The 20,210-nt window shown below is 41.1% G+C and overlaps 1 protein-coding gene across 6 annotated transcripts in view; it reads right to left on the bottom strand.

The window, feature by feature from the left end:
* The window catches only part of cntfr (ciliary neurotrophic factor receptor), a 403,342-nt gene that overhangs the window by 56,244 nt on the left and 326,888 nt on the right, over positions 1–20,210 (bottom strand). For all 6 annotated transcript variants that reach the window (XM_080217324.1, XM_080217401.1, XM_080217485.1 and 3 more), the window contains 2 exons: positions 16,096–16,262; positions 10,693–10,856 (listed from right to left, as the gene is read on the bottom strand). In XM_080217324.1, coding sequence (XP_080073450.1) covers positions 10,693–10,856; positions 16,096–16,262 — 331 coding nt within the window. The remainder of the gene's footprint in view (positions 1–10,692; positions 10,857–16,095; positions 16,263–20,210) is intronic.

Genomic DNA, 20,210 nt, shown 5'->3' with positions numbered 1-20,210 from the left:
CATCAAACTTGCAGGATGAGATGCCCAGCAGGGCTTACTCACTTTTTACTGTGGCAAAACATGGGCGAGATTCAACATTGGGAATGGAGGTAAAGCAAATAGCTGGGGTTTGTCGAAGACCAAGATCAAGTCCCCTAGTTACTATCTTGCTGGGTGTATGCCAATGGCAACCTAAGAGGCGAAAGACACTTAAAGAGGAGAAATATAAAACAGTGAAGAAAAAAATTTCAGTCCCTCACTGCTTATTGTAGAAAAGCTATGAGGCATCATTCCTTGTCACTGTATACTACTACATGTGACAATAATAAATCAAATCAAATCCGTTGCTTTTTTTGGTCTGGTGATTTAAGTCCTGATTTTTTTTGCCATTTTGGAATATATACTGTGTTAAAAGAAACAGTTTCAATAATTAGAAAAATTAGCACCAGATCAATCTGACATTTTGCTTGAAATTTCACTTAATCACAAAAACATTTTAGGGAAACATAAAGCTATCAAATCCAACTTTGCAACATGATTAAACATTTGAAGAGAATAGGAGCGCCTCAAGATATGCCATCAGCATTTCCTCCAAAAAAGACAACATAGATCATGTTTCAGTTTTTAAAAGAAAAATCAATTTGAACCAAGCAGGCAAGAAGGTTTCAGGTTTTATTCTCAGTGTGCGCTAAGATAGCTGGGGATCTTAGCTATCTTAGCAGGACAGAGGGCAGATATGAAAATTAGCCTCATCGTCCTCAGGTTGAGATGGGTAAAAGATCAGCATGAGTTTCTGCACCATAGTGCCATTTTTTGACCTCTAATGGAAAGTGAGCATGTGTTCATTTCAGATGAGGACAGGATTCACTTGGGTTGGGATTCCTCCTCCCCACTCAGCCTCATTGTAAGCAACAGCCTAAAGGTTCACAAATGAAGACTGACCATTTTAACTGAGTTGCTGGTGGGCTGAATTCCCTATGGACTTCCGATAGATAGGGCTGAGCTTTATTGTGATCCTCCCGCAGTTGAATAACTCATCAACATTCACCGAGTTGGGCACACAAATATAAAGTGAGCACTTGGGCAATATACTGAAATGCGGCCACCATAACAGAATTGTTCTCAGCCCCTTTACTAAAAGGAAGAATAAATACAACATTAAGCTAAGCGAAATAAGGAATGCAAAAAAAAATCTGTAAATCCCAGGTTTAACTCTCCAATCTGCATTGAATTAGCTATAAATACAGTGGAATCCTGTTATGTGGTGTAGGCTGGGATGGCAATATAACAGGGTCCATATACCAAGAACTGTCGAAAGCATTTTGTTTCAGCTCTCCTCTCCTTAGCAACCCGTTCCTACGCTTCCCTACTCTCTTTGTTTGAATGTTTAAGCGTTTCAGAATGTTTCCTCTATTGTTCCATAATATGAGTAACTGAGTTCACAGTCATTTGAGTTGTACTAAAATATTACCAGAATCACATCCGGCGTTAAAGCTTCTGGTGGTTTTGCACTATGCTCGCGATTCTTTTGAAAAATTGATGTGTGGGAACATATTGCTTTCATATGAGGGATCCCGTTCCATTTTTCAAAGTCTTCTTTTGTGCCCCATGAAGCTTACAAGAAAAAAGTACAATCATTCTCTCTTGCAAGGTTTGCCAAAGTATTTTCATGACTAGATGGATGTTCCCATTTTTAAACACAGACGGAAGGCTCAACTACATCAGCTCTGCAGCAAGTTTCTGAGCCAATATTCTTAAAACAAAAATATTGCTTATTTAAAAAACAGGATAAATTCAGTTTGTTCTCTGGCTTTATACTTTTCTCCCATTCTACATCATAACTTTCCTCCCTCAAATGGTGCAGAACATCAGTCTGGCAGATGTTTTATGACGTAACAGGTGTGTGTGTGTCTTCAAAGCTGAAAAAGACATTCAGTGCTGAAAGGGGTAATTATGGCAATTTATAAGTTCTCCCTTTGGCTCAGTTGGTAAGTGGAATAGCCAGTATGGAACTGAGCCATTTAAACAAGGAAGGTCCCAGATTTAGTTTTCCAGTCTGCATTGAGTTAGCTGCTAAGAGCCAATAGGCATACCACACTTGCTTTCAGTATCACTCAAATAAGAAGTGAAAGAATCATGCAAAGTCACATCAGGCACAACCATATCTCCTGATCATTATTGAGTTGAAATCTGGTATATCTAGGCATGGATCGTGAACAGGTTAAGGCCTAGCTGTGAATTTTCCCTGCACTGCAGGTCATATTGCCAGCTGAGATTTGGAATTACAATTGTGAGGGCTGTGAAATGGGCTGTTGACTTAGTATCATCCACTGTACACTATTACACAGGCCCTTATAATCCAGGAGGCTAATGTACTAGAGAGAGTGGGCAGGATTTTCCAGCATTGCTCATCCTAAAACCATAAAATCCTGCCTGAGGTCAATGGACCTTTCCATGATCCGGCCCTCACCTGCTCCAATTCCCATGGCAGGCAGGATGGTAAAATTCTGGCCAGTGTCAATGGGACTGTCCTCGTCTGTGAGTCCAGCAGCTATAGCAAAAGGGAAAAAAGGATTAGAAAGCTGAAGAAGTCACTGCAATTTACACAGGGGGTAGGATTTTCTGGACTCACCCATCTGGGATCAGAAATTTCCACCCAAGGTCAAGGGACTTTTCAATTGGCCTGGAAATCTATCCCATTGTTCCCATAAAGGACCTGCAACCAGTTAAACTCCCTGCATAATCATTTGACTATTTAACACGGCTGTTGAAATTACTTGCTAAACAATTTGGGATGGCATCTCGTCAACATCACTACACTTTGTAATTGAGTCCAAAAGTGATGACTGAATATATTTAAATTAACGTTTCGCTAAGATGTCTCTGTTAAGTTGAATAACATTTTTGATTTTGCCCTGGCTCTGTGTGTAGTATCAATGGAACATAAACGTACCTTGGGGATAAAATAACAAAACCTAGGAAATGTTTTAAGTTGATTCCATTTCGTATCTAATTTTTGTGCCTCCTCTCATGAAAGTGCTGACTTGCTTTAAGATGTGATTGTGTAAGCTATTAATTGTCCCCCCTCCTCATCTTGTCCAGAGGGTCACAGCCATTGACTGGGACAAGGGATAGGGGTGGGTTGTTCTTGTATCGCTTCCAAACCTGATTTTGTCTTCAAATACATGCCCGCACACGCAAACACACACACACACGCCCGCTCACACAGCTGCATGGGGTGGGAACTGTGGCCCAGGAACAACATATTGCACATGCCATGATCATAGCCAAATCAGGAAATATTCCTAACCTGAATTTCTAAGAAAAAAAACCAATACAATAGGATAAAAATCACATTATTTTACTTAGCTATTTAAACCGCAATGGTATAAATATGTTAAGGACTGAAGTAAATTGATAAAATGAAGTGTGCTCTTAACAGGAAAGAGTTTTGTTTCTTGGGTAAATAACATTTGTAAATATTTAGCAATTTAATTCAGAATTGCAATTCTCAAAAGCCTGGGAGTTAAACTATATCATCTGGACTACAATAGCTCCGATCATCCAAGGGTCATTTTAAAAATGGAAAAGGCCAATGTGGAGGTTATATCAAAGAACTGCACATTTCTTTAATCTGGCCGTAGCCACAGACTTACAAAGTCCCATGCCTCAGATGTATTTTTTTCTCTCTCTCTCTCTTCCTGGGTCTGTTTCTTAAAGGCTTTATGCTGCTGCCAAAACTCACTTTGCCCAACCATCAGCAGTCAGATTAATGGTCAATCAATACCCAGTGCATTGCGGAACCATTAGCATTGCAAAAATCAGTTATTCAGCTGTCTCCTGTGACAGCTATCTCATGAAAGTCTTTCCTTCCCCTTCCCCACCCCCCACCCACCCCTCCTTCTAGGAGACGATTTCTACATCAAGCAGCGCTACACAAGGGATAAAAACCATGCTAATGTCATTTTGCCAAGTGTGCATTAATAATACAGTTTTGGCAGGTAGCCATTATTCCTACCAAGAGATGTATGATCGTTATCACCGCAGACTGACATCCAGATGGTCCTGAAAGGCCCAAATCCCTTCGCAACTTGGGCAAGGTATCTGGTGTCACCGAGTCCCGGCATAAAATATGTTGCCTTAATGCTTAACGGTCACGTTTTCCTTTTTTGTTCTTGTTCTTTAACCTTTATTTTACTTCTTTGTTCTTGGGCACATTGTCCTAGGCTTCTGTCTGAAACCGTTTCCATGGAAATCATCCATTTATCTTCTATGATGTACTGGCTTTTAAAAAAAAAACCACTGGATAAAGCAAGGGATATGAACATGCATCAATTTTGATAACAGATGACATTTTCGTAGTATTCTTTTAATGAAAAACATTAAATCAAAGTCATGCCTGGTGCGGTGTCTCCTGCCATTGCGTTTTGTGTTTCAGTTAATTCATTACAGAACTGATGACTAGATATAGTTCATTCATCCTCTGTGCATGATCAATTTGTTATACATGCCAAACCTTTAAATGTATTTGATGGTTAATAAATTGTACCTAACTATGGGGCTCATTTTGCTTTTTTTTTAAAAAAGGGCTTAGTCAAGTAAAATCAATATTTTATTATATTCAATTATTTGTGTTATTTTTCTTCTTAAAGGAGACATAATCCCATTTCTAATATGGGCCTGCCACGTAAGCTTTTATGGCTAGTTTAGACTGAACCTTTGTAAATTGCTGCTGGCTCTGAAACAGTTATGCATAGATAGTTACATGTTTGTGTCCAACCAACTCCACTCATCTTCTAAAGGAGTTTACTATTGTTCATACACGATTCTGTGTGGACTGACAGCGCTCCTGTACTCCACCCTAAATGACCATTCTTTTGGGGGAGCCAAGACAGGAATGTTGGAAAAGCTATTCAGTAGGACACGGTGCCAAAACTGAACACAGCCTTATGCTGTAGAATGTACTTTCTAATGGGGATTGTTAGATAGTGACCAGAAGCTAAAACCCTTGCTGATTCTATCACCTTAAGGGGGTTGAGGTAAATTATAGCTGTCTCCAACTGCTGCATTGACTAAGATGTGTCAACTCAGCACAGACCACAAATTGGCTTCTCTGTATGGTTTGATACCACAATGGGTGAAACAGAACTATTTACTTTCTATTTTCTGAATTTATCTACAAAACCATTAGAGAATTTTAAAAAAATTAATTCTTGGGAAGTAGGCATCTTGACAAGACTAACATTTACTTCTCATCCTTAATTACCACTGAGCAGGTAGTGATGAGCTGCCTTCTTGAACAGCTGTGGTCCAGGTGATGAAAGTATTCTTACTGCTGTTAGGTCGGAAGTTCCAGGACTTTAACCCAGTGATGATATTTTGATGGATTTTCAAGTTAGGATGTCATGGAAATTGAAAGGGAACTTTAAGATGTTTCCAGGTGATTGTTGCTCTCATCATTCTATATGTTGGAGGTCACAAGTTCAGAAGATAGTGCCAAACCTTGGCTAATTACAGCAGTTTATCTTGTAGTTCTGACCATGGAGTCATTATGACCATGAGAAAGGTAGTTAGCCCCATCAAGTTCATGTTGCGTCTCTGAGAGCAACTGAATCAGTTCCATTCTCTCACTCAGTCCCTTTAGCCGTACAAATTTATTTGCCTCAAGTGCCCATTCAATTTCCTTTTGAAATCATTAATTGCCTCCGCTCCTATCACTCTGTGCTCCAAGTTCTTATACCATCAGCTAATGAGAACAGCTTCTCTTTGTCCAACTTATCAAAACCTAATATAAACTTGTCCACCTCGATTAAATCACCCTCAATTTCTTTTGTTCAAAGGACACAGCAATCCCTACCAGAGCTAAAGAAGGAACAGAGCTAGGCCCAAATATTAACTCCTCTATGTGATCAACAAATCCATTCCCTATACATTTATACCCTGAGACAATGATGACTCATCAAAACCTGCCACAGGTGTAAAGCAGTAATTGTACAAGGGTGACAAGTCCAGCTTCTTCAACCTAATCTAAAATCCCTTATCTCTAGAACCATTCTGATAATCCATCTCTGTATTATCTCAAAGGCCCTCACATCTTGCCTAAAATGTGGTGGTCAGAACTCAATAAAATACTCTACTTGTGTCGTCACTAAAGCTCTATAAAGTTTCAACATAGCTTTCCAGTTTCTGTACTTAAGGGGAGGAGATTCTCCCAGCCCACTGCACTGTTCTAGCAGGGCTGGGAGACATAAGCAGAGGCTGTTTAGTGGACTCTCTGCTGGGCGCCATGGCCTCCATGCGTCTCCGGGACCCGAATTTCTGGCGGCATCAGCATGGAGCTGATTAAAACATTTAAATTTTCATTTGAATCTGATTAGCAGGCTCGGGACTGAAGAGGTTAACAACAACTTCTCACTAGCGGGGAGCTGGCGGCCCGACCCGCTGGAGTGAAGGGAGGCCATGGAGGCCCCTCAAGAAATCGGAGGTTGGGGGTACCCACTGGGCAAGTGCTAGCCTGGGCCTCTGGCACTGCCCAAGGGGCAAAGTAGCAATGTCTAGGGGGCAATGTCAAGGGGGCAGGACCAGGGATTGCAGTGGGGAGAACGATTTGGTGGGGGGGGGGGGGTTCCACTGCCAGTCTGCACTTGGGATGAGAGACAGAAGGAGGGAGGCCAGCGATCAGGGCATGGGAGGGATTATAGGGGCAGCACTGCGGGGTCACAGGGCCGGCCAGCGATTGAGTTGGCCAGCAATCGGGAGGTCGGCAGTGCGGGACTGTTGCGCATGCATTGATCTGTTTGACAGATCGGTGCATGTGCATTGGCCTGCTCAGCGCTATGCTGCCAGCCTCTCCAGTGGGACTAGGCCCCGTCCACTGATTTTTATCGTAATTCATGCTAGGGCTCTCTGCAATGCTCAAAGTGTGGCTGATTCATTTTTGAAAATTCTGGTGAACACACCAGTCAGTTACTCCAGTTTTTACACAAATTCAGCAAGTAGAATATTTCTGAGAGAATCCTGGCCAAGATCTCTGTTTATGAAGCACAGGATCCCATATGCTTTGATAATTAATCTTCCAATATGTACTGCCACCTTCAAAGATCTATGCACATGAACCCCCAGATCTCTCTGAAGAGTCTCTTGAATTGTACCATTAAGTCTAGATTGCCTCTTCGTATCTCTTCTTCTAAAGTGCATTATTTCACATTTTACTATTAAATTGCACATTCTGTTAGCCTGACTTCAGACATAAGAACATAGGAATATAGCACTTGGGAGCAAGAATAGGCTATTCATACCTGCTTTGTCAATCGATATGATAAGATTGATCTGATTATGGTCTGGACTGCACTTTTCTGCCTGCCCTGTATTCCTTGACTCCTTTGTCTATCAAAAATCTGTCTAACTCAGCCTTAAATAAATTCAATGTTCCCGGCTCCGTTGCTTTCTGGAGATGAGAGCTCCACAAACCAATGACCCACTGACAGAAACATTTTCTCCCGATCTGTCTTAAAAAAGAGAGACCTCTTACGTTTAAGCTGTGTCCCCTAGTTCTAGTCTCTCCCACAAATGGAAAGATCCTCCTCGTATCCCCTGTATCAAGTTCTCTCAGGATCTCGTATGTATCGATAAGATCACCTCTAAACTTCAACAGGTATAGGTCCTTTGTTCAACTTTATATAAACATTTCATTCCAGGGTGAGTCACATGAATCTTTTCTGAACTGCTTCTAATGCAATTATACTATTTTACAAGTGGAGAAATACTTTACACAGTATTTCAGAAGTGGTCTCCCAATACCGCTGCAATAAAATTTCCTTATTTTTATATTCCATTTCCCTTGCAATTAACACCAACATTCCACTTGCTTTTCTAATCACTTACTGTACCTGCACACTAACTTTCTGAGATGCACAAACCAGCACACCCCGATCCCTCTGTACCACTGAGTTCTGAAATCTTACTATCTAAATTGTTTACTGCTTTTACATTCTTCCTACCAAAGTGAACTAGTTCATATTTTCCCGCATTACACTTCATCTGCTAAATTTTTGCCCACTCTCTTATACCCCCTTGTAGATGATTTACCTCCTCATGACAATTTACTTACCTTCAAGACCACAAAAAACTGCGAAGGGTCATGAATGTAGCCCAATCCATCACGCAAACCAGCTTCCCATCCACTGACTCTGTCTGTACTTCTTGCTGCCTCGGCAAAGCAGCCAGCATAATTAAGGACCTCATGCAATCCGGATATTCACTCGCTCACCTTCCCCCACCAGGAAAAGATACAAAAGTCTGAGGTCACGTACCAACTGACTCAAGAACAGCTTCTTAGAACATAAGAACATAAGAAATAGGAGCAGGAGTAGGCCAGCTAGCCCTTCGAGCCTGCCCCGCCATTCAATAAGATCATGGCTGATCTGTCGTGGCTCAGTTCCACATTCCCACCCTCTCCCCATAACCCTTAATCCCTTCGCTTATCAAAAACCCATCAACCCGCGTCTTAAAAATATTTAGCGAGGCAGCCTCCACCACTTCAACGGGCAGAGAATTCCAGAGATTCACCACCCTTTGAGTGAAGAAGTCTCCTCATAGTTCTTCCTTGCTGCCATCAAACTTTTGAATGGACCTACCTCACATTAAGTTGATCTTTCTCTACACCCTAGCTATGACTGTAACACTACATTCTGCACCCTCTCGTTTCCTTCTTCTTGAACGGTATGCTTTGCCTTTATAGCGCACAAGAAACAATACTTTCCACTGTATACTAATACATGTGACAATAATAAATCCCTATCTTGGTGTCATCGGCAAATGTAACTACATACACTTAGTTCCTCAATCCAAATATGTGATTGTCATTATTCTCATTACTTGCCACATCTCCAAGTTTTGCATCATTTTTATTCTGTATTTCAACATACAGAAATAATTATAACAAAGTACAATTTTCCTATTGCTGGACTTTGGGAAACACAACTCTTTACCATCTTCCAGTCTGAAAAATAACCAATTACCATGACTTGCAGCTTTCTGTCCTTGGGATGAATTTTTAGTTCAAACCACTGAATTCTGTGGTCATATTGCAACCATGATAAAGGAATGAATGCTTAAGGAGGTGGATGGGATGTCAGCCAAGTAGATTAATACGCCTGAATGTTGTGAGCTTCTTGAGTGTTGTTGCAGCTGTATTTATCCAGACAAGTGCAGAACATTCCCTCACACCCATGACTCATATCTTGTAGATGTTACAAAAGTTCTGGAGAGTCAGGAGGCGAGTTATTTGCTGCAGAATTCCCAGCCTTTGATCTGGTTTTGGAACTGCAGTATTTATGTGGCTTGTTCATTTAAGTTTCATGTCAATTGTGACTGCCTTGATGTCTATTGTATTCCCGTTGAATATCATGGGTAGGTACGGCACGGTGGCGCAGTAGTTAGCACTGCTGCCGCACAGTGTCAGGGACCCAGGTTCAATTCCTGGCTTGGGTCACTGTCTGATGGAGTTTGCACGTTCTCCCTGTGTCAGCATGGGTTTCCTTCCACAGCCCAAAAATGTGCAGATTAGGTGAATTGGCCAAATTCTCCCTCAGTGTACCCGAACAAGTGTCGGAGTGTGGCGACTCAGCAATTTTCACAGTAACTTCATTGCAGTGTGAATGTAAGCCCACTTGTGACTAGTAAATAAACTTTACTTTAGGTGGTTAGACTGTATCTTTTGTAGGTGGCCATTGTCTATCACTTTTGATTGATATTTGCTTCCCAGTTTGCTGCTTCTACCACCAGAATAGTGGGAAAATCCACCCTAGCTTCAAAGATAGGATTATCATGCTTCTGGATATTCTTATTGATTGCATCTATATCATTTTTAACTTATTACCTTGTCATTTCTCCAGCTACTTTCCTTTCCTTCACACAGACAACCCAAATGATAAGGCTTCTGCTCTGCCCAAGACCACAAGAAGCTACAAAAGGCCATGAACGTAGCCCAATCTATCATGCAAACCAGCCTCCCATCTATTGACTCTGCATACACTTCCCGCTGCCTTGGAAAAGCAGCCAGCATAATTAAGGACCCCATGCACCCCGGACATTCTTTCTTCCACCTTCTCCCATCAGGAAAAAGAAACAAAAGTCTGAGGTCATGTACCAACCGACTCAAGAGCAGCTACTTTCCTGTTGCTGTCAGGCTTTTGAATGGATCTACCTTGCATTAAGTTGATCTTTCTCTACGCCCTAGCTATGACTGTAATACCACATTCTGTACTCTCATGTTTCCTTCTTTATGAACAGTGTGCTTTGTATAGCACAGAAGAAACAATACTTTTCACTATATGCTAATATACATGACAATAATAAATCAAATCAAATTGGGCCAAGACTGATGGAATCCAGTCAGCAGGATAAGCTGCAATGAAAATACCAGGAAGGTGCGGTACAAAAATTGTATGGTCTTGAAATGTCAACTCTGTTTCTCACTCCACTGATGCAACTGGATCTGCTGGGTTTATGAAGTACGTTCTGTTTTTATTTCTGATTTCTAGCATCCACAGTGTTTTGCTTGTATTTGAACAATTTCCTTGCTTACCTTAACATCTATCTTAAAAAATGTACTTACCTAAATGAAAAAAAACATTAAATGATGCTACTATAAAAGGAAACACAATTTCCTGTTTGAAAGTGGGAGCTGAATTAAGAGATAAAAGCACTCACATGTTGCCAGTCATCCAGAATGACTGGCTTGTACCTCAGGAAGTACTTGAGGGGGATCGAATCTGGCTCCGGCCACGTCAATGGATTCCTCCATTTAACCTCCAGTCTGCGAGGGGAGTCAGGAATTCTATTTACTTCAATTATCTCTGGAGGGTCTGGCTTCACTAGAGGTAGAAAAAAAATCAGCCCTGTAAGAATTTGCTTTGTGCATGTCATTCCATTACGTTGCAAGCAAGGTTCACCCCTCAGAACTGAAGAGGCAATTTTATATCATATTCAAAAATGACATGAGAATAATTTTCATTCCCTTCAGCTTCCAGCAATGTGTTGTAATCATGGATAACACTGTACTCCTTCTCTATTGTCATTTATAGCTCCACGTGAGTTCAAAACTTCTCCATTCTCCTCCGTGTTCCAAGGGGATTAGGTGGTTGGCAGGGGAATCATTGTTTTCAAGATGCTTTTACATTTAGTGCTTCTGTAGCTTAGGACATGGGGGACCAATGTTCAAGTGCCAGTTCATTTCATTTACATTGCTGGAAGTCAGCTTTCCTTTATAATTTTGCTGTCATGGGAACAGGAGTAAGTGTTCAACCCCTCGAGTCTATTTGCCATTCAAGTGGATTATAGCTGACCTGTATAGAATCATAGAATCCCTACAGTTCAGAAGGAAGCCATTCTGCCCATTGAGCCTGCACCGACAACAATCCCACTCCAGGCCCTATCCTGTAACCCCAAATATTTAGCCCGCTAATCTCTCTGACACTGAAGGAGAATTTAGCATGGCCCATCTACCTAACCTGCGCATCTTTAAAGTGTGGGAGGAAACTGGAGTCACCTGAGGCCAGAATTGAACCTGGGTCCCTGGTGCTGTAAGACAGCAGTGCTAACCACTGCAACAGTATACCTCAACTGCCCCTCTTTGCCCTGTAACCTTTAAAACCGTTGCATAATGAAAATCCATCAATCCCAGTTTTGAGATTTTCATTAAGACAAGCTTTTGGAAGGTCATTTGATTTTATTCTCTGAGTTCCGGATATCCAATACTCTTTTTATGAGGATGTACATCCTGACATCACCCTGAACTGCCTAGCTCTAATTTTAAGTTGATGTCCCTTTGTCAGTCTAACTTTAGCATTGCTGATACAGCGGAAGTGGCTCATTGATACTGCAGTCCTTTCATCTAAGCAAAACAAGCACCAAAATAAAGTTGTCAAAATAGACAAAATCCCAGTGAAGGTCCATAAATGTAGAATGTCGCCAAGGTTGAGAATTAAAAGAGATAAAGTACATCAAGAAGTTGGGGATATCTTTGACCTGCAGGATGATTCTGCTGAATTTTACCAGAAGGTAAATTGGCTTAAAAAAATTTGCTCATATCTGAGTCACTTGAATTTAAGGGAATAAAGAAAAGAACAGGGATAACAGCTAAATAAGCAAGATCAAAGAAAGTGAAGGTTTTGCCTGTGACAAGGAAATCAAAGGTACAGATGAGGCAATGGTTGAATTAACAGCTGCAGAACTACTTTTCACCATACACTAATACATGTGACAATAATTAATCAAATCAAATCATAGCGAACTGAAGTTCTACTCTACTTCCTTAGAAGACTAAGGAAATTTTGCATGTAAGCTACAACTCTCACCAACTTTTACAGATGCACCATAGGAAGCATTCTTTCTGGTTGTATCACAGCTTTTTATGGCTCCAGCCCTGCCCAAGACTGCAAGAAACTAAAAAAGATCATGATGTAGCTTAATCCATCATGCAAACCAGCCTCCCATCCATTAACTCTGTCTACATTTCCCGCTGCCTCGGCAAAGCAGCCAGCATATGCAACCCGGACACACACTCTTCCATCTTCCTCCACTGGGAAAAAGATACGAAAGTCTGAGGTCACATACCAACCAATGCAAGAACAGCTTCTTCCTTGCTGTCATCAGACTTTTTAATGGACCTACTTCGCACTAAGTTGATCTTTCTCTACACCCTAGCTATGACTGTAACACTACATTCTGCACTCTCTCTCTTTTCCTTTGCTATGTACGGCATAGTCCATGAGAAACAATATTTATCACTGTATACTGATACATGTGACAATAATAAATCAAATTTAGCATTTTGGAAGTGCTGTTGTAAAAATTGCTTAAGAAAATTTCAGGAGAGAGTGCAGCAGTGTGGGTGATGGTAGCGTGTGCAGCAAAAAAAAATTGAAAGGGTGGGTATAGGGCAGTCAAGGAATCGCTGCACCTGACCGCATTGCGGATAACGGAAACTCAGAATAAATTGTCTGAAAAAGATTGAAATTATTAGCTTAAAGATGGTTTTTAAAGAGCTAGGAGTACAGTTGCACAGTGGTCATATTCAAAAATTAGTCATCCTGATGAAGGTCTGTAGATATTAGTTTAAAATCAGTTCATGGAATCAATTTGGAATGTAGACGAGTACCAATAATGATGACCATGAAACTTCTAAATTGTTGCATTAACCTACCTGATTCATCAATGTCCTTTAGGGAAGGAAACCTGCCACTTTACTTGGTCTGGTCTCTTTGTGACTTCAGGTTCACAGCATTGTTTGACTTTTAACTACTCTTTAATATGGCAGAGCAAACCAGTCAGTTGTATAGTTGTAAGTGCTTGTCATGTCTTGGGAATGACTTAAAAGAAAAACAGAGGTGGGGTGGATTCTGCTTGTGCTGCATGGGAAGCTGAGGGATTGGCCATCAGACACTTCCACTGTGCTCAATGGAATACATTCAGTGCCTTGACAACAGAAACATAACCTATGTTCGCATTCAATTCTCTTCATAAGAGAAATGATTGTTAAAGATCTGTAAAATATGGTCAGACTATAATGCATTTCAGAAAACAAATAGTCATTGCATGAACAAACACATTATGGAATTTAAGAGATGAAAAACTAGTTTTTCCTATCTCATGTTAAGTTGATCTTTCTCTATACCCTAGCTATGACTGTAACACCACATTCTGCACCCTCTCTTTTCCTTCCCAATGTACTCTATGAACAGGCAACATGGTGGCACAATGGTTAGCACAGCTGCCTCACAGTGCCAGGGACCCAGTTCAATTCCCGGCTTGGGTCACTGTCGATGTGGAGTCTACGTGTCTCCATGGGTTTCCTCCAGGTGCTTTGGTTTCCTCCCACAGTCTGAAAGACACACTAGTTAGGTGCATTGGCCATGATAAATTTTCCCTCAGTCTCTCCAAACAGGTGCTGGAGTTGGCAACTGGGAGATTTTCACAATAACTTCATTGCAGCGTTAATGGAAGCCAACTTGTGGAACTACTAAACAAATTTTTAAAAAAATGAACAGTGTGCTTTGTCTGTCTAGCACATAAGAAACAATACTTTTCACTGTATCACAATACATGTGATAATAATAAATCAAATATTCATAGTGATGTAGAGCCAGCAATATAAAAATGCAGTGCGATATTTATTAGAGAGAAACGTTTCTAAAATTGTGATGTGGTAGCAGATTCAGAAGATAAACTATGGAAACTAATCAATGCCTTTATGGCCTGATTAATGCTTCCAATGTTTGCTTTCCATTTTGCTTAAAATATATTATGTAGTGTTAATCCCGCAATGATTTATTGGTAGCATAAAGGAAACTTTCAGGCATCTTCATGATGTATGTTGGTGATTGTAGACGGGGTTAACTGGTGTAGGGGGCTAGAACAGGCTGATAAACACAATCATAAATTTGGGAACACTAACACAACACTAACGCTAAAATGAATGATCTCGGACTATGGGAACGTAAGACAGCCAGCTCTGAACGATTAACAAATATTTCTCATTTAAAACATGTACTTTGACTATAGAAGATGGATATGTTTTGCTTTTGGTTACATTTTGTGAAACTTTAGTCAGTGACAAAACACAGGGTGAGGGAAGGAACAACACATTCACTGAAAGGGGTAATGCTATCAGCAGTGCTCGGGAACAAGATGGCTACCAATGCTAGCATTATGAATTGGGTCATACAACTCGGAGAGATAAGCAAGTGGTGAGTAGACACGAAGAATTTCTTGGGTCGGACGAGAGTCACGTGTTCAATTTGGTGGGAATCATTTCACTGTCCAGCGTCCCTTATTGCCGGGCAACAGAATGAAGGCAATGTCCGTAAATTAATAACAAATGAAATCCCATTGGGTCATGATGTGTATTGTTATTGGCTGGAGTTAATGACAGGATGATTATTGACTGATTTGTACTAATGTCTACTGGATAATGCCCACCGGAAAGTATGGCAATATGATTTTGGGAATTGCCCTTCGAAAGGACATTGTTTTTCAGATTGATATCCGGCCTGTCCGGATTCTATACGTTGAGTGCAGGGCTTCCTCATATCATTCTCCCATTTGATCATTTGGTTGTCAACATCAGTACACTGAATTTTTGAGTCTTTGTATTTTGCTCAAGTCTGAGCAAATCCATAGCTTTGAGAGGAAACCCCCATGTACAGTAATTTATTATGGGATGGTACTGGGGAACTTGAAAACTATGTTATTACTTTGAGTGGAGTAGAATTTGGAATTGGGAATCAGGCTTGTCATAGAAGCCCTACATTGCACAAGGAGGCCATTCAGCCCTTCAAGCCTGCACCGACAACAATTCTACTCAGGCCCACTCACTGTAACTCCATGTATTTGCCCTGCTGCTCCTGCTGACACTAAGGGGCAATTTAGCATGGCCAATCCACCTAACCTACACATCTTTGGACTGTGGGAAGAAACTGGAGCACCCGGAGGAAACTGACATGGACACAGGGAGAATGAGTCACTGACAGTCACCCAAGGCTGAAATTAAACCCTGTAATGTAGCAGTGCTAACCAATGTGAGCTTGTGGAGAGTTTAAATATGTTGATTTAGATATGATGGAGACACATTGACCAGGATCTTTCAAGGAGTGGCAATGATCATTGGACTGCTGTTGCATCCAGAAATTTGCTCCAACTGATGTAACTATGCATCAGGACCCTCCGATGAATCTTCTGGCAGACCCCCTGCTCACCTCTCCTGTGCTAACTACACCCCCCCCATCGCATATCCAACCCCCTCCCCATTGACCTGCCCCCTGCATGCCTCCTCCTTGCATAACCACCCCAGCTTGCACAGCCCCCATCTGCAGAATCTCCCCCCGCCCTTCCCCCTGCCTTTTGCTTCATTATTCTGACAAGAGATTTGTGGAATTAAATTTCCATGGGTTGACGATGATATAATTGGGAAAAGGGTCGTGATTTTAAAATTATGATCTATTGTAGACAGCTAACAAATGGACAGATGCTTTCAAACTGAATTAGCACCAGCATAAAAGTGCCTTAACATTAACTTTAAAGCAACAATCAGCTTTTCCAGTTGCTAAACATTACCTATGGAATTCTCATTAAATGACACAGTTGAAGAGTTGGATCCGAGTGCATTTTTTGCCGTTACAGTCACCGTGTACTTGCTTGTAGAAAACATTTCCAGAAATTTTATGTTGCACCTGTTCTTGTGGTTGGGGTCCTTAATGGTCTCAATTTCTTTCTCTCCATGCCTGCAAAAACAAAAACAGTTGTAATATTGTCAGCAACAAATAATTACTTTTCTAGAGCAGAAACTTCAAATCATTTCATGACATTGGGGTTGAAATCTTATTGTGCAATATTTATATGATGTGTTAAAACATGTTTGTTCACATAGTACAACAAACTTTCGCTACACTAAACATAATCCATTCTTCACACATTAGAAAAGTTATGGAAAGACAACACTTGGTGGCTCTGTAAGTGCACTGCTCAGTGTGGTACGAAACTTTTCAATACAATAAAGTTCCAAATCTATGCAGGGAAAACTGGAGCAGTAGAGTTGGCCACAACATCAGGAACACTAACCTAGATCATGTATTCAACTCCTGCAGGGGGATTTGAATCCTCTACCTTTTGAATAAAGTTACTGTGATATCAAATGAGCCAAACTGATTAATTTTCCAGCAATATAGGCTTAACCTCAAGTAATTCTTCTTCATTGTTCAGTGTTTCTGGGCATGCAACAGGAAGGCAGTGACAAACAGGAGTCTGGTCACAATTCAAATGATAAGCAAGTGAATATCAGTATTTTGATATTTATTTATGCACGATGGCTTTTTAATGAAGACCCTTTGTTGAATTAGGTACAATCCACATCATTTACACATGACTGGAAATGTCATCATACCTTTGAATCTCATCATGGAGTGACAGCTACATTTGCTTTTGTAAATACTATTTGGAAATTTTTTTGTCCTGGGAATAGATGAAAGATGTGGACAGATTTTGCTAGTGGGACAGTCTCTGAGGGAGACGGTTGATTGACAACTCTATACCCAGATGGACATATACCTTGGGCTGCCTTTTTGCCTCACCAGTTCTTCTGGTCATAGTGTACTGCGGTTTATGTCGAGATCATTTTGAGGAACATCATGGGAATTAGAAATTGCCACACATTGAAACTAAAATATGATTGCAAGTCTATGCACTATTCTTTTATCTTTGTTACCAAGTAGGAAATATGTTCAAGGTTTTGTAAGAACAGTGCAAGTTTCTACTATTCCTTTCCATGGCTCATCTATTACTTCTAATGAGCTCATGCTACAATTAATAGCCTAAATCATGATCCAATCTTGTTTATTCTTCTACTAGAGAAAGTCACAAAATGCATATTGTGTACTGGAAATAAAATACAGTAAAGTTTTTTCATTCAACTCATGGGCAGTCTACAATATCAGATATTACACTAAGACCTCAGTTTAATTGTTAGGGAGGGTGCATTTGAATAAGGAGTGAATCTTCTATGAATAAAACACTTAGAATATTAAGGTCAAAAGGATCAAAAGACTTGAAAGAAAGAAACATAATTGGTTACAGGGGTCCAGTCTGTACCAATTTGTTGCCTAACAACTTGGAGAACAAGTCAAGCTAGTGACAGTGGGCATGATTTTAGCAGTACTTGGAAAAGCAGCCAGCATAATCAAGGACCCCATGCACCCTGGACATTCCCTCTTCCACCTTCTTCCATTGAGAAAAAGATACAAAACTCTGAGGACACGTACCAACCGATTCAAGAACAGCTTCTTCCTTGCTGCCATTAGACTTTTGAATGGATCTACCTCGCATGAAGTTGATCTTCTTCTATACCCTAATTATGATTGTAACACTACATTCTGCACCCTCTCATCTATACGGTATGCTTTGTCTGTATAGCGCACAAGAAACAATACTTTTCACTATATATTAATACATGTGATAATAATAAATCAAATCAAATTAAATCAAATACTGGGGCAGTGACATTAGCTGTCATTGACTTTGTGCTCTTACAGGGATTTGTTGTCCATCAAAATGATGCTCAATCCTCTAGCCCCTCTGCAGAACAAAAGAACACAATAGCATGGAATGTTTAACATTAGCCATGGTGTCCCTGACATCTGCATAATGACATCTACAGAGGAGGAATTTGCCAATGATCAAGGTGAATGACAAGGCAGGACTGTCAATAAAACAGAGTGAGGATGTCTGTAACTGGACGTTGAGAACTGCACACACAGGTGACACACATGCTGCTGCTCTGGGAAAGGGATTGTACATAACTGTGTGTATTGTCCACTACAGGTCTTCACAGTCAGGAGTCACATTGCCCATAGTAAGCCAGATCTCCACCTCAGAGGGTGATGAAACACAATCCTCAGAGAATGAACCAACACACCATTCCTCCACACCCTCCACGGGATACACTCTCAATTAAGCTCAGGGTCACAAACTGGTGAAGCCATTTTTTAAAAATCCATTTATGGGAATTGTGCACTGCTGGCTAGGTTAGTACTTATTGCCCATCCCTGATTGCCTTTGTGAAGGTGGTGTTCAGATGCCTTCTTGAACCACTGCAATCCATGTAGTGTACGTACAGCTGCAGTGCTGTTTGGAAGGGAATTCCAGTGTTTTGACTCAGTGAGAGTGAAGGAATGGCAATATTTTTCCAAGGACGGTGAGTGACTTGGAGTGGAACTTTCAGGTGATAGCATTTCCATGTAGCTGCTGCCCTTGCCCTTCTAGATGGTAGCTTTTGTGCATTGGAAGAGGTGGCCCAAGGAGCTTCGGTAAATTCGTGCAGTGCATCTTGTAGTTGGTGCACACTATTGATATTGTGCGTTGTTGGGGAAGAGGTGCCAATCAAGCAGACTGCTTTGTTCTGAACAGCGTCAAACTTCTTGAGTGTCGATAATGAGTGATTTAATGATAGTAATGCCATTAAATGTTAAGGAGTGATGGTTAGACCCTCTCTTGTTGGGAATGATCATTGCTTGGTACCTGTGTAGTATGAATTACTTAGCACTTATCAGCCCAAGCCTGGATATTGTTCAAGTCCTACTGCATTTGGACATGGACTACTTCAATGCCTTTAGCGATTTTCAGCATTTTGATCCAAAGACAGTTTGGCCTGGCAAGTGGCAAGTAACATTCATGCCACATAAGTGCCAGGCAATGATCATCTCCAGCAAGACAGAACCTAACCATCACCCACACTGAACATCCTGGGAGTCACTATTGATCAGGAACTGAAATACAAATACTATGACCTGCAAGAGCAGGTCAGAGATTAGGAATTCTGTAGAAAGTAACTCACCTCCTGACTCCCCAAAGCCTGTCTATCATCTACAAAGCAGAGACAGGAATCTGATGTAATACTCTCCACTTGCCTGGAAGAGTGCAGCTCCAACAACTCAATAATGTCCACACCATTCAGGACAAAGGGAGAAAATCCATGGCAATGCCACCACTTGGAAATTCCCCTCCAAATCACCAACCGTCTTGACTTAGGACTATATTGCTGTTCATTCACTGCCACTGGTTCAAAATCCTGGAACTCTCTTCCTCACAGCACTACACTACATGCACTGAAGCAGCTCAAGAAAGCAAATTACCACAATCTTCCTTTGGGCAATTAGGGACGGGCAATAAATGCTGGCCTAGCCAGTGATGCCCACATCCCATGAAACATTTAATAGTGTTGGCACTTTTGAAACCAGTAAAAGGCCACACAACACCAGGCTGAAGTCCAACAGCTTTATTTGGTAGCAAAAGCCACTAGCCACTAGCTTTCAGAGCACTCGCTGCTCCTTCATCAGGTGAGTCACAGGATCACAGACTAGAGTCACAGGCTCTGGCGTTTACCCCAGTCCAATGCCGGCATCTCCCATCATGACTTTTAAAACCAGACAGGCCTTTTAAGGGATTGATGCTTCATTAAAAGTCAATCATGGCAAACGTGTAGGGTTATGGACACCTCAGAGGCAGTGGCAAATCTGACCTTCTAGACAAGTGGTGGCTTTTATGTTTGTCAACTTCGCTACTTTTTAATGTTTATTTATTATTGTCACAGGTAGGCTTACATTAACAGTGCAATGCACCACTGCCTCAGCAAAGCAGTCAGCATAATTAAGGACTCCACACACCCCGAACATTCTCTC

Source organism: Carcharhinus amblyrhynchos, chromosome 1 (genome assembly GCF_965287045.1).
Source record: "Carcharhinus amblyrhynchos chromosome 1, sCarAmb.v2.hapA, whole genome shotgun sequence".
Classification (NCBI taxonomy): Eukaryota; Metazoa; Chordata; class Chondrichthyes; order Carcharhiniformes; family Carcharhinidae; genus Carcharhinus; species Carcharhinus amblyrhynchos.
This window is presented reverse-complemented; position numbering and strand designations above follow the sequence as displayed.